Here is a 14,120-nt window from a genome sequence, read left to right as displayed (position 1 = left end):
CGATTCGTTCCGTGACCTTGACAAGCAAAGACTCAATACATCCGTTTTCCAGTCTGTAAAATAACAATGTGTCTTGTACAGCTCCACAGCACTCACAGCTGCTTTATCACAGGATTGCTGATAATTACTGCCATGGTATATGAAACACAAACACACTTGTTCTGTGTGTGCATGAAGTGCTTGATAAGAAACGGGACACATGGCAAGGAAGAAGCCTTAAGCATAACCAGATGTACATCAAAACTTCATTGTTGGCTTTTAAATGTTGAAAAGGGTTGGCTTCTGACAGCTGAGAAGACGTTCAGAGTGGCTTGTATTTGTCTCAAGTAGTATTAACCTTGGAGGCAGAGAAGTTCATATGAAATCTTATACTTGGAAGTCTGCATGTGCAAAACATGCCCAATAATGTCACGGGTCAGAGTGCCAGCAAGAGGGAGTGTCTAGGGGATTGCCAGGGCCATCCCTCTGTCCTGCTCCTGGCATGGAAGGGCTGCCCTGTTCTCGGTGGGCTCTTCTGAGGAGCTTTTGTGCAATGCTGTTTCCATCACAACATAACTCGGAGGTCTCGGCTTTGCTGTCATTGACACGTTTTGCTGTTTACTTGCTGCACTGGACAGCTTGTGTGGCTCAATTTTCGTGCTGTGGAAGAGCACCAAAATATATTAATGACTGTTGCAGCTCAAGCAGATCAAGTCCATGTACTTGTACATTTGAGGATGGAGCCACTGTGAAGCCTATTTCAGGGTCTCCTGAGCTCTTGTCAAATTCCTTATGAGGACATGAGCTGGAAGGAGAAAGATTTCTTTATTTCGGGAAGAAGAAATACAGAAAGAGGAGAATTTCATGCAGTGATTGCGTGAGAGGGCTTAGAAAAGGTGCTGGATTTAAAATCTATGTTTTTCAAGCAGTTAACTTTTCAGTGCCAGTGGGGTGATGTACCAGCCTAGGCCGTCAACTTGAGCAATATTTTTAGTTATTAAAAAAAGTGAGTGTTGTTGATAGTTCTGTCTCCTGCCCTTGGAGCAAGACTGAAATTTGGCAAGTGCATGAAAAATGGGGAAGACTGTCTTCACTTCCAAAGAAAATTATGAGTAGTTGAAGGGCTAAAACCTTTCAGTAGATGACAAATGTCCAAAGGAGTTTGAAGGCATCTGATGAAACAGAATTTAAAGAAGAATTGAGGCTGGTAGAAGGTACATAGTGGAGGGGTATAATTCTCACGGTCCAGTGCAACAGTGGTTAATAACCAAACCTGTATTTTCAGTGCTAGCTTTTAACAAGCTGTGCTTCATTTCATAGATGTGAGACACCTGAGGAGGCTTCCTCCCACCATGCCAGACATGCCTGGAGCAGACCTCTCTGAGCTCCTCTCCTCCAGTAGAGAGAAGCCAGTACCTTTAGACCTCAATTCACCTGCTTTAGATGTGTTCCTCGGGATAAGATTAGTGTTTGCCTTCATCCTGTAACTATAACGGCCCCAAGCTTGCTCGGGGGAGACACGTCCGCTGCCAATGCTGCATTTCATTAGCAGAGTCCTCCACTGTGTGCACTAAAAAGTCTCTGGAGAGCTGAGGACACAGACAGTCCGGTCTCAAAGAGTATCAGACTAGGCACGATGGGGCGTTTATCATGCCTTGCTCAGGAGTCCCACGTTTCCAAGCGGATAGATTTGGTTTAGAGTCTGATGTAGTTATGCTGTTGCAGCTCTGTGCGGGTATGCTGTGAACATAATTAAAATGAAGTGAAATGCCAGCTGCCTGCAGGCAGGGCTGTTCTGGCTGAAGCATTCAGAATTTGATCTTGCTTTCTCGGGGCTTAAATCTCTAAGCAAATTTTTCTTGGTTCCTTAGCATATTGAGGTTAAACTTTAGTTAATATGTGGATCTTTGTGGTGATGGCCTTTTTCTTTTGATAACATCAAGGCTCCTCAAAGAGACCCTCAGTCCAGTATTCAGCACTGTGTTTCAGGACGTGCAGTGAATAAAGCCCAGGTTGTGTGTTCAACACTGGAGATTAAAAAAAGTACTGATGATGCTCACTGTTTGATCATATTCATGAGCACAAGGGGTTTGTGACACAGGCACCCTTCATTCTGGGTCTTGCTATTTGAGTTATTTTCTTTACGTCCAAGTCAAGATGCTTTCCCATTTGTCTTATGCAAGAAAGCATGATTAAAACCACACTTCTGCCTACGCCAGTGTTCTCCAGCAAGCGTTTTTGGATCTTCGCTGCTGGCTCCTCAAGCAACACCCACATCCTTAGTATTCCTGGAGGCCAAAAGGACGTTTTTCCCTTGCAGTGGTATGCAAAATGTTTTTGGGTTCCTTTGCTGTTGAAAAGCTGGAAGGTGAGATGTAATTCGTACTTATTCCCGTGAGTTGTGTCTCCAGCTGGACAGAGCTGCCTGGGGGCAGCCCAGAGCACAGGAACACAGTGCATTGGTGCTGCTGCCCCTGGGATCACCGGGGGCGGCTGTGCTTGGGAGGGTTGTGGGGAGGAGGAAGCTCGATTCCCCTGGGAGGTCATGGCAGGGTGAGAGCAGCTGGAGGTGGAATTTGAGCTCTCTAGGCTGTTAGGGTGGCTGGGAGTGGACAAGGTGATGTGCTGGTCAGTAAGGCAGGTAATGCAAAGACATGCCTTCAAATGTTGGAAAGGACATGAGGCTCAAAGGGATGCCCCAGGTGTTGGGGCTCAGCTGGAAAGACAAAGTTCCTCTGTCTGACTTCTCCCATGGGCCAGCACAGCGCACGCAAGATGGATCGAGTGGCTGATCCTCAGCCTGTTATGGTTAGCGTTTGATTTTTCCAGCTGGGTAACGCCCGATCTGCTCATCCTCTGGCTGCGTAAACAGCAGTTGGCACTGGGGAGGGATCAGGATCGTGTGGCTGGGGGTGGAGAGGATGAAGCTGCTGCCAAAAGGGCAAGTGCCACCCATGTTTGTCAGGTTAAAGCTACTCCTGAATGGCTGTCTAAAACATCTTCTGTCTTTGCTCTCCTTATCTGAAAGAGAGGAGTCAGTGAGATCTTCAGAGTGCTGGGGTTTTTTTCCCAATGAAAATGCGCAATTATTTGTGTAACATGTCAGGCCTTCAAGCTGAACTACTTTTTTACTTATTATTCGCATGGAGATTCTGCCTCCACAGGTGGAAGTGCTACATGGTTGGCAGGAGCAGTTTTCAGAGGCCCTCTGTGGTCATTTTTAGGGCAAGACTTGAAGTCCTGCTGACTTCTGTGCGATTAGGACTTGCAGAGAGCCTGGATGTGGTCATTTGGGTAGGAGACCTGAAGAGGTGCACCTTTCTTGGTTCTTCATGCTGTCTTCCGTAGCATCGTCATAAAGCACTGAAGTTTGGTTGTTCAACAGCAGTGTTCAGTGCACAAGGCTGAGAAGGTTTGATCTGTCTGTAGGTACTGATGTGGGAGTCTGACTTCTTGCATCCCAAAGGGGATGTCTAAGCTGCAGTCACTTCTGAGGCTATATGGTGAGGTTGTTGCGTAGGCATAACTAACATGTATGTCAGTGTGATTACATCACTGAGCTTACGTGCTGTTGACTAGCTGGTACCTAGTTAATTTTAGGCTTTTGATTGCCATGTGGGTGAGCTCAGGGTCTGAAGAACTGCTCCTGACTGCTGTGGGTCAATGCTGAGAGGTTATTTCCTACAGCCTGCAAGGGGCTGCTGCCACAAAATGGCAATGTGGCCTTTTGGCTAGAACGTGAGTCCTTGAAGAAACTCCTTTGGGAGATCTGGTGGCCGCTGGTAAGTAGCTCATCTGGGTTTCCCTTGTGTAGGACTTGGGTGTTTGATTTTATTCCCTGAATTGGTTAATGCTATAACATGTTCCTGCAAAGAAAGCAAACCCTGTAGATTCTTATAAAGTCTGCTTCTTCTATTTTATTTTAATTTGTTGCCAGACCTTAGTGATTTGGTTGGCAAGCTGGAAAGCAATGTATAGTTTTCAGAGAGTTTTCAGCTTCTCCAGAGAGCTGTCCTTGGAAGCACAGAGGGTGACCAGCTCAGGCCACCTGCTTGCCAGCAGAGAAGTGGGCTTGCAGTGGTCTGTACTCCTGCCTGCCGTTTAATCGAACATCTCCCGGGGTGGAGTTGCCTGCTTTGAGCACAACGCTGCGGATGGTGCATGGAAGGCTCAGGTGCTGCTTCTTGGAAACCTACTTGTACAAATGTCCTTACACTTATTCTCTGCGGTTAACGACCATTTCATTTTTACAGCCTTTGATTTCAATTGACAATGTGGCTTGCTCATCCTGGCAGTCAGCCTGAGTAAGGCAGCTGTACCTTCTTTTAATAGGAACTCTGACCTGTGCAAAACGACTCATCATTAATACATCTCTGTAACGGTTTGTTTATTTCAGCTCCTTTCCATGCTTCTCTGTCTAATGGTTTTTATGCTATTTTTTGCTTAGCTTATCAAGCAGCAGATTCTCTCCCTCCAGTTTAGGAAGGTAAAAATATGTTGCATTAAACTGCTCTGACCAAACACTTTGCTGAATCTGACTGCACAGGATTAATCTGTAATGCTTTGGTACTAATTAATTAATAGAGAGCCCTGAAGTGATCTAACAGCCTTATTCTGCATGATTGGATCCCTAATACTTGCTTGAACTGCAGACAGCAAAGTGAACGTTCATCATAATTCCTGTTAAGGTGCAAGAAATATTCCTCTTTCTTAGCCAAAGGATGGGTGTTCAGCTACTTCTTGATATTAAAGTGAGACTTCCATACAGAGACATTAAAAATTAGATGTGCCTGCCCTGAGACTTTCAAAGAAGAAATTTTCTTCTCCCCCTGCCATCCTGTGCTTTGTTGTGAAGATCTTCATTCTTTGGACTCTGCCCTGAAATGCACTTGTAGGGCTGTACTTTGCCTCTGGCAAAATAACACATTTGAAAGTCAGTTGGCATTACTAGTTTGCTGCGGAAGCAGGTAGAGGAATGACCATGGAGGGAAAGGCCTCTCCACAACATCCCTATAGCTGTGGGATTGCTAACCAAAAAGTCAGCAAAAGAAAATCATGATGAAGAGGAATACACTTCTCAAATCTCCTTTTCCTGCAGACTGCTTTTGTATGGAAATCCCTCTTTAATGGAAAAAGGCTACTGAATTGCTGGTGTCCTCTTGCTAGGCTCCAGGGCTTTTTCTGCAACAAAATGCTCTGAATTACTGGTTTAGAAAGCAATTTGAATTGGACAAGTCTCATTGCAGCTGGAGTAAGTCAGCTGAGAGCCCCACAGTGCTGCAGTCTCTAAACCCCCCCTGTGCCTAACACAATGGTTTCTTTGAAAGATTAAATAGACCTTCCAGGGCTTCCTGCCAAGTGTACATTGGGCAAGTCTCTGATTCATCTGCTGCGCCTGTGGAGCCCCCAGCTTCTGGTGACGCTGCTTTCCTAAAGCATTCAGTAGCCTTTGCTGTTATTTCACCTTTCTCTGGGATTTGCACTGAATGGACCAGACTTATTCCTGGTGTTGCCTGCTGATATGGATGGCATGGTACTGGGATTAAACTTGGTCCCGAGTGTCACTATGTGTGTGCGCATCACTTTTTTTAAGATGCTGATCTGGTTGCTCTCCTGCTGGGGTAAGAAATGTTCATTGATGCTTGGAAAGTTGCTTATGTGGATCTAAAAGGCATTTACTGGTCTAGGGCTGGGGATCGGTATTGAAGGGGCCATCAAAACCCCACCAGTAACTGCCTTGGTACTGGATTGCCTGCCTTGCTCTTTGGAAATGGGACTTTTTTCTCCTGGGGTTGGAGTATGGAAAGGTTTCTCTGGTCTGAAACAGCTGTTGGCTCCCACAGCCCTTTCCTGGCCCTGTAGCTGTATGAAGAGTTGCTTGCCAGGACCAGTCTCCTGGGGACCATTGATTTCCACAGAAAAGACTCTGAGCTGTGGCATCTGTTTTTTTACCCCATCCCACATGTGTGTTTGGATATAGACAGTGCTTATAACCCTCGTTCAGTAGATCAGTCAAGTTTGCAACAGCCCTAGCTGCCCCTGTCCCGTACCCTTACCCAACACAAAGTGCCTGGCAGCTAGATGAGGCTCCCGCTGCATCCCAGTTGTTTGCTGCTCAGGGGTTCAGCTCCCTGCATCTCTTACAAACCCGTTCTAGCAGGAAGCCAGAGTGAAAATCATAGCACTGCAGCCTCCAGGTAAGTTTTCTGAGTGGATGAAACAGGCAGTTGCTGTGGCTGGAGCTTTTCTGGCACCCTCAGCCATGCCTGCAGTTCAGTCCCTGCTGCAAAGCCTGTCAGTGCACCTGACCTTGCTGGGTTCATGCTAAATGTGGGGGTTTTTTTTGGTTTTCCTGAACAAGTCTGCTTCCTCAGCAGGTAGAGCATGAGTAGCAGCAGCACCAGCATCCTGCCTGCAAGCCAGGGCTTGCTTGTGAGGCCGGGGTCCTCCTCGTGGAGCCCTCACCACGTGCTATGAGCCCTTCTGCTCGTGGTGGAGCTGTGTCAGGAATGGTTTGGGGGTTTGTTCCACCTCTTGCATGTCTCTAGAAGCTGATCACTTGTTTAAGGAATGTCTTTCACTGCTGAAAATGATATAAGTAGAGCTGCCAGCTACCGGTTCTCTTGCAATATTTGCTGTTTCTCCTAAGATCCTTGCACTTGAGACCTTGGGGTCCTCTCTCCTAGTGTAAATGTGTAGTGTTTTAATTGCAGAGGGAAAAATGAAAGAAGCTCTTCCTTTGCAAGAGCCCCAGAGCACTATCCGAATGAAGACCCAACTTGGAATTAAATAATTTCATAAGAAAGCCCAGATCTTCTGGGGCCTCTCTTGGTGATTCTCCAACAGGGTTGGCAGTGCTGTATGAATACACTGATTTATTGCTATCGTTGAACAGTGCTTAAAATGACTGGAGAATCTAACATCCATTTTTGAGCTTCATAGATTGCACTATTTGGGTAGTTCTGGCTATTTGGGTGTCCCAACCTGAACTTCGAGGTCAGTGCCTGAACTCATGGAGCATGTAGTGTGAGTGCCTAGCTGCAGCAGTGAGAGGTTAAACAGGGAATGGATGTCAGCTTCACATATAATTCCTGAGCTCAGAAAGCTGCAAACCAGGCTCAAGGTCTCCTTCAGTGAGCTGCCCCGCAGCAGGCAGCTTTTCTTAATTGAAAGCTTTCAAAGAGGGCTGTTGTGTTCGGAAGGCATGTTCAGTTCACACTTGGCCCGAAATGACAATGTGAAGTCTTCACAAATAAAGTCAAATCCCAGTGAACAGAACAACACTTGAAACACTGATGGTGCAGTACTGGGAAAGTGAAGCTGTCTTTGTTAGGGTCTTGCTTTGAGCCTGCTGGCTGATCAAAGAAATGTTCTGGTGTAATCAGGAACTAAAATGCTTCTTGACATTCCTTACCCCAATAGCCATAAGGGCTAAGACAAAGGGAATGTCTCCCAAATTACACTTTAAAGTGACAGAGTGATCTTAGGAGTGAAAAAACAGTCAAATACCCTGACACTGGACTGGACTTGTGAACAACCTAGTGTAGGGATGATGGGAGGGAAGGAGGGCATTTACAAGAATGCAGGCTTCTGAGGCAAGATAGGAAAGGGACCCTTTGATTTTTCTAGTACTTTGATCTCTAAGAAATGCTTCTTGAATCTTCCAGGAGCACCTTCTGCGCAATCATTTCTCAGCTGACGGAGGAAACCCAGCCACTATTTGAAACCACTATCAAATCCCGTTCTGTGTCCGAGGACTCTGATGCTAAATTCACGTGCATAGTGACAGGTAACAGTGTCTTCAGTGAATAACCTGGTCCTGCCTCACTTGCTGGACATGTGCTAGTTAAACTCTAGAGCAAGTGATAACAAGGCAACACCTTAACAAGTCTGCTGTTGTCAGACTGCCAAGTAAAGATTCAGCAACTGCATGATGATTTCAGCTTTAATTTAAGTGGTGGGGGAGGGGGGGGAACCACCTGAGATTGTAAAGAGTCAAAGGCATAACCTAACATCTCGAACAAGGCAAATTAAAGACCAGAAAACGGAATATGCTGGTTACTGCTTGGGCCAGCTACATTTTATTGTCCTGATCTCTGCTAATCCTGGACCCTGTAACTCAGGAATGTGCAGTTTTGAAGACTAAGGTTATCATACTGGAGCCAACTCTGGCTCTCTTTGCTGGCTGTAAATGGTTAGAGTGCAGCTGCATTTGCATCAGTGATAAACTTCTGTGTTTGTCAACATCTGAAATAAAAGCCGGTTTCTGCCCAATGAGCTAAAATCTAACCTTGGGCAGGAAGGGGTTAGGCCAATAAGAGGAGAAGGGGGAGGCTGAAAAAGAGGGCATTGTGGTGATGTGGCATGGCAGTGCCTTGGGGCAGTGCCTTGGTGTAAAGGCAGGTGGCTCGTTTGCTGATGAGCTTTTGTCCTTTAAATATAGAGACTCTAAACCCTCTTTTTTCCATAGTATGTATTTGTTTACAACTCTGTGATCCTTCCTGATGTTGCACATGTTATTTATTCTGACAGGTTACTCAGTGACAGACATTAAACAAGTTTGTAAGTTTTGGAAGGAGGAGGGTATCTCCAGTGAGCCTCTTAGTCACAAGGACCGAGACTTTCCTAAGATTTAGGAAGTCTAGTTTGCCATTAGAAACATGCTGTAAATAAGCTGTGCACCGGGAAACACAGACTGAACCCTACTGAGAGCTGCCGGCTTTGAATTCTTGGCTTTTCTCATATGGATTCACTTGTTTTACAGGTCTGACTTTCTGAACTTGCAGTGGTACAACTGATATATTGATTTTATTGATGCTTAACTTCAGTAGACCACTTCCTGCTTGTAGTGCAAAAGCTGGCTGCTAGGGAGATACCTCCAAGGCATGCCCCTCAGTGATTCATTAGAAGAGCTTTCCCAATCAAAGTTTTCTAGAAGTAAAAGCTTGACATATTGTGCGGTAGCATGGAACTCACCATTGTGCAAGCCATGAGTGGCAGAGGTCAAAGAATTAGTCATGTCTAGGTATGCTAGGAAATCCTGAGTAAGAGCAGATACAATTCTCTCTTCCACCTCCCCTTGCTGGAAAGTGTAAAAGTGCTGCAGACCCAGAGCATGACTGCTTACTGCAAGGACATGGGGTAGCACTGCTCTCCCTTTTAGGATTTATTGCCCCTTTTAAAGTGCCTAGTCCTGGCTTCTCTCACTGGCTTAAGTCTTCACCAACTGCACCTTGAGGTTGGTGGTTCCCTCTAACAAACTTCATCGCCTACAAAGTCCAAATGATACCATCAGCTCCAAGTGGGCTTTGTCAAGATGAGAGATGCATTTGTGCAGCTGAGCTCTAGTTCACCATTAGACTGGATGGCTGACACAGTGGGAAGTGTGTCACTTGCACACGCGTGCACACACTGCATGTGTGATGCCAACATGCTCAGTTTCCTCTCAAGAGGAGGGAGGAGAGATAATTCAGTCAGCCCTACCCAGGAAGCCTGGTAAATGCCATGTCCATGTCCTTTCCAGCACCTCTTCTGGAAAAGCTAGAGAAACTCTTCACTGTATATTGTGCAGAAGACGTGCTGCCAAGGAATAACCTCCTCTGTTGTACCAAAATCAAAGTATCAATGTCTAGAGACAGATACGCTCTCTGTCCAGTTGGTAGCCCTTCCTGCAGTCCACCCTTGCTCTTGGTAGGCAGGAAACTGCCTTCCAGTTTTGGATGACCTGCTGGTGCTGTGTAGCACAACCTGGTGTATTATACCAAGTTGAAAACTTGACCTGATATTGGTCTCATTTTCTATTCAAGTGAAGGAAAGTGTCAAATGAGCATCTTCGGCCTGTAGCCTATCACAGCATTTTTGTACCTGGTAAACTAGACTGGGGGATGTCTTTATGCACTTAAATTAATAAACCTACAAAATTAGGAATTTTCATGGAAAAGTCCTTAAAAGCAGCCTGGACCACCTATGCCACGTGGTCATCTCTCACATGTGGTTCTGTGGACTGCTTTAGGAGCTCAGGATCTCTTTGGGAGAGAGGGGCATGAGGTGGAAAGTGAACTCTGACTGCAAAGTCTGATCAGTAGTTCAGATATCTCCCCCGCCATGATGTCTACATTCAAATGGGAGACATTATGGGGAGAAAGGAAGTGGTGGTTGCATCCCTGGCCAGTGACCAGAATGGAACCAGCTCAGTCCCAGTGCTGTGGCTGGAGTCCAGGGACACTTTGGTTCATACACTTGCAGGAGGCAAAGGGCAGACTGTCAGCTGCTTCTGTTTTGACTCTCAAGCTCCAAATATGGGTACATGACCTAGAATAACATCTTAATATTTTTTTTGCTGCTTATTGACCAATAATGAGAGTTACAGGGTAGTCCCACATCTGTGAATACCAGTGACTTGCTGGGCATGTCCTAGGAAGGCAGCAAGATGCACATGTTTGAAGAGCCAGGCTCCAAAATGTGCTGGGTGGTGCAGGTAAGAAAAAAACAAGTCAGGCAGAGGCAGACTGCCTGGTGCTCTTGGGTGGTTGCACAAACCCTCCTTTCCTCCTGTTGCCTAATTCTGCCTGCTACTGGTGTCCCTAGTATGTCTGATTTGATTGTTTTGGGTCAAATCCTGCACCAGTTATGACATGTTTTCTTTTTTAGACAAAATTAGTTCATCCTTTGTTCTCTGAGAGATGTGAAAAAGGGAGTGAGAACATTTCCATTTACTGTGCAGTTTCTTACAGAGCAGAGCGCACCCCGCTTGTCTGCACCAAGTGTTTTCCTTGGTGGGTCTGTCTGGACTTCAGGATCTCAAGGGTCATCACAGATCCTTCCCAGTGAGTGCATATTGGGCTCTTCTCTTCAGAGAGTGGCCCTTATTGGAGGTGCTACTACAAGGATTTTACAGCTTTTCAGTCATTTCTGTATAGCGTTGGCTGGGAAGGAGAGATGTTGGCTGATGAAATGTGGGGGCTTGGATGAAGGGGCCTGGGTCTGTGACTTCTTGTTAGGGAATGAGGCCAACCAGGAGAGGTGATGACGGGATCTAGCCAAGGTCATCCTATGTCAGTACCGTCTGTTGTACAGCTGCCTCTTCAGTGCCATTTCAGCCCTCCTTCGGCAGGTGCAACCCCTCTGAACTCGGCTACCCAAATCATCAGCTCGGGAGCTTGGCCCCATCACTCCCTTCATGGGTCAGTGCTTGTGTTGAAGAAGTGTCCAACCTGGTACCTCTCCCATGCTATGCAGGTGTTCGATCCACGTGGGCAACTGCACTGTGTTGAGTAGCATGTCCCCGGAGGGGATGGGAACAAAGCAACGTGCCCAGAAACAGCCTGGGTTTATTGTAGGGCTACGGAGGGGAAAGGGCTCTTGGCCCATGGCTTGGGGAAGAGAGTTGGGGTAAAGTTTGGGTAAAGTAAGTAGACAGTTGCGTGCTTAGTGGATGAGGATTTTAATAAGCATAAAGGAGTTCAACTTGTTGCGTCCGTGGTGGCCCTGTTAGGGAAATGTTTGAAGGACGAGAGCGAAACACTTGGATGAAGGATGTCTGGAGAAATGGAGGGGCTGCGAGAGGGGTGGATGGGTGGGTTTGGGGATGGGGTAGTGAATAAAAAAGCAGAGAGCAGGCTGGTGGGAGATGAGGATGCCTGGATTTGGGGCAGCCAGGGCAAGAGAAGGATGGAGAATGAGCACCGCTCGCAGGCTGGTGGCATGTGGGGAACTACTGCTCTTAGTGAGTATCTGTCCCTCCTGTCAGCACTGCTGGAAGCCTCCTTGTCTTCAGGTGATGGGGAGGTTTAAATCCATAAAGCCAGAAAGGATGAGATTTTACCATGACTTTTCCTCCCAAAACTGCCTAAAGCCCCCACTCCACCTAGCTTGTGTAAAGTAGAAACAGAAAACCGTGGAGATTATGTGTAATTGTTCTAAATTCTTTCCACCTTCCCAAGTTTCAGAAGACTAACTCCCCCGCCACCCCCGCCCCAAAAAATTAAAAAAAGAAAGTTGCTTTAAACAGAGCTTCTCTGGGTGATTTTTAGATAGCTATTGCAAGAACTATTTTGGATAAGGTCACCAAAGCTTTGGAGACTTCTCAGACTTTAACAGCTTTGGGAAAAAGAATGTTTGATCTAAACCTGGCAATCTCCATGGAAAAAAAAACCTTGCTCAGAAAAGTCTCCTGGGTCCTGCAGTGTTTGGCCATCATGCTGGAGCAATGCTGCTGGAAGATATGCTTCCCAAAAAACTTTTGCTGGGCTTGAAGATGTGCAGCGGACACCTGCCCTCCTCCCCAGGAGCGCCCGGCACCGCTCTGTCTGCAACTGCAGGGTACTCGCTGGTGGACACAGGGGACCAGCTGCTGGCAAATACCTCTCGGCACCAGCTGCACCGGGGGGTCTGTGGGAGTGACAGGTTTCGGAAGGGCGAGTGCCTAATTTATGAATGGCTTCTCTGTCTTGCAATGCACTTATGCTAAGGGTGGGCATCCGGCACCCTGCAGCGTGGCAATGCCTGCTGATGGAGCCCTCAGCTCGACCACCCCTGTCCCACTGGTACCCTTGAAACTGGCTCGTTGCAGCAGCTGGGCAAACTGTGGATGTTGTGGCTGTAGGGGATACACCGTGAGTGATGCCTGCGCACCCCACCCCCGGACCAGGGGAATTTATTTGCTCGGCAGCCTGACGGCAGCAGCAGCTCCCCTCCCCAGCGGAGCGTAGGGCATGCCAGGGAGCCTTGTCCCTGCACAGGCATCTCTCCATCCCCTGCTTGGCTCCGGTTACAGTCCCTGGGAAGGAACGGCTGGTGTTTGAACAGGCAGCTGGGGCCACTGTTTCTGCGTGGGAGGTGGGAAGCCTTTCAGCATCCCTCTGCCTGTGGGTTTCCAGCCAGCACTTGCCTGTAGCTCCCTTTCGCTGCAGGCTGGAGTGTGCAGCAGGGGCTAGTCCCTCCTTGCCTGCACTGGGCTGGTACGGTGGTAGCCCCTGGTAGGGAGCAGGGGTAGGCTCAAGGACACAAGTGCTACAGGTCAAAGGGAGTTTAGGCTTCACAGGAGGAAAAGCCTTTCATCCAGGTACTGCGCAGCTATAGAAATTGCAGTTCTTTCCGGCAGATGTCAGCTGGGAATGGAAATCAGCTGCAGAGGCCACCGGGGGACAGCACAGGGCTTCTCGGAAACGATATGCTTGCAGTTCCCAGAACGAAGTGCTGTGATTGCTGTTTGCAGGGTATTAGGAAAATCTACCTGCCAGCTCCCTGCGTTACGAACCGTGGGGGCCTCCCGAAGGTCTTGCCTGCAGAACAGCCCTTGGGAAGGGTAGGATTGCTCTGGGCAAAGTGTGAGCTGTGTATGAAAATTGTTTTGTTCCTCTTCCCTGGAGCAGAAGGAAACCGCCACAGGCTCATTCAGCCGAGGGTCCTTCTGCCAAGTACAGTCAGTAGCTAATATTTGTGGAAAATATAAGCAGCAGCATCAATCCCTGGTGATCCCATCACTGGGATACTCTCATGGCCTCCTCCAGTTAGCAGTTTAGGGCTCATTCACTTCAGCCACAAGTGTCTGAGGGCTTTGCACTTCTCCTAGAAACTGCTAGGAGCAGGAAGGAGTGCTTCCTATAGCAGCAGCAAAGAGCAGATCTTGGTGAGACAGGGACCAAAGGGGAGGATGGAGAGCCTTGCAAGAAGGGCTTCAGGAGAAAGTCCTGACTTGGCTTTCTGCAGAAGAGGAGGAACGAGGCACTAACCAACAGAAGGCCAAAGCTGCCAATGGCAGCAGTGGGAGGGGAATGAGGCAGCAAAGGATGCGAGAGATGTACAGGCAGTGACGATGGAGAGGGTAGATGCCAGGGCAGTGCAGAATAAGAGACCTCAGTGAGGAAAGGAAGATAACAGAGTAAAATCTGTTCTGCGGGGTTGTCTGGGCTATGGGGATGGCTGTTGTTCATGGAGGAGAGCAGGAAAGGAAAACTCTTCTGAGACTATTTTCCCAATCCTGTCTGGTTCCAGTGAGCTAAGTCCCTCGAGGGGCCAGAGGACACTGGAGAGCCCCAACAAGCAAGGGATGGGGACAGGGAGTGTATCAGAAGAGCAGATTGGGGCGGGGGGAACCAAGCAATACATGATGAGGAGATTTGGCATATGCTGGTTTTCTG

At 47.6% G+C, this 14,120-nt stretch overlaps 1 protein-coding gene across 2 annotated transcripts in view; it reads left to right on the top strand.

The window, feature by feature from the left end:
- The first annotated feature begins 4,069 nt into the window (after positions 1–4,069).
- Positions 4,070–14,120, top strand: part of ALPK3 (alpha-kinase 3) — a 24,328-nt gene continuing 14,277 nt past the window's right edge. Inside the window, exons 1-2 of one of the 2 annotated variants that reach the window (XM_009323848.1) lie at positions 4,070–4,360; positions 7,647–7,768. Coding sequence is in view for 1 of the 2 variants with exons in the window: in XM_009323847.1 (XP_009322122.1) it covers positions 6,061–6,176; positions 7,647–7,768 (238 nt within the window). In the remaining variant the exon portion in view is untranslated. Of the gene's footprint in view, positions 4,361–5,776; positions 6,177–7,646; positions 7,769–14,120 lie in introns of those variants that run through there. The other variant, XM_009323847.1, reaches the window with a different exon arrangement.

Source organism: Pygoscelis adeliae, unplaced genomic scaffold (assembly GCF_000699105.1).
Source record: "Pygoscelis adeliae isolate BGI_AS28 unplaced genomic scaffold, ASM69910v1 Scaffold365, whole genome shotgun sequence".
In the NCBI taxonomy this organism is placed as follows: Eukaryota; Metazoa; Chordata; class Aves; order Sphenisciformes; family Spheniscidae; genus Pygoscelis; species Pygoscelis adeliae.
Note: the sequence above shows the minus strand (reverse complement) of the source record. Positions and strands in the feature narration are given on the sequence as shown.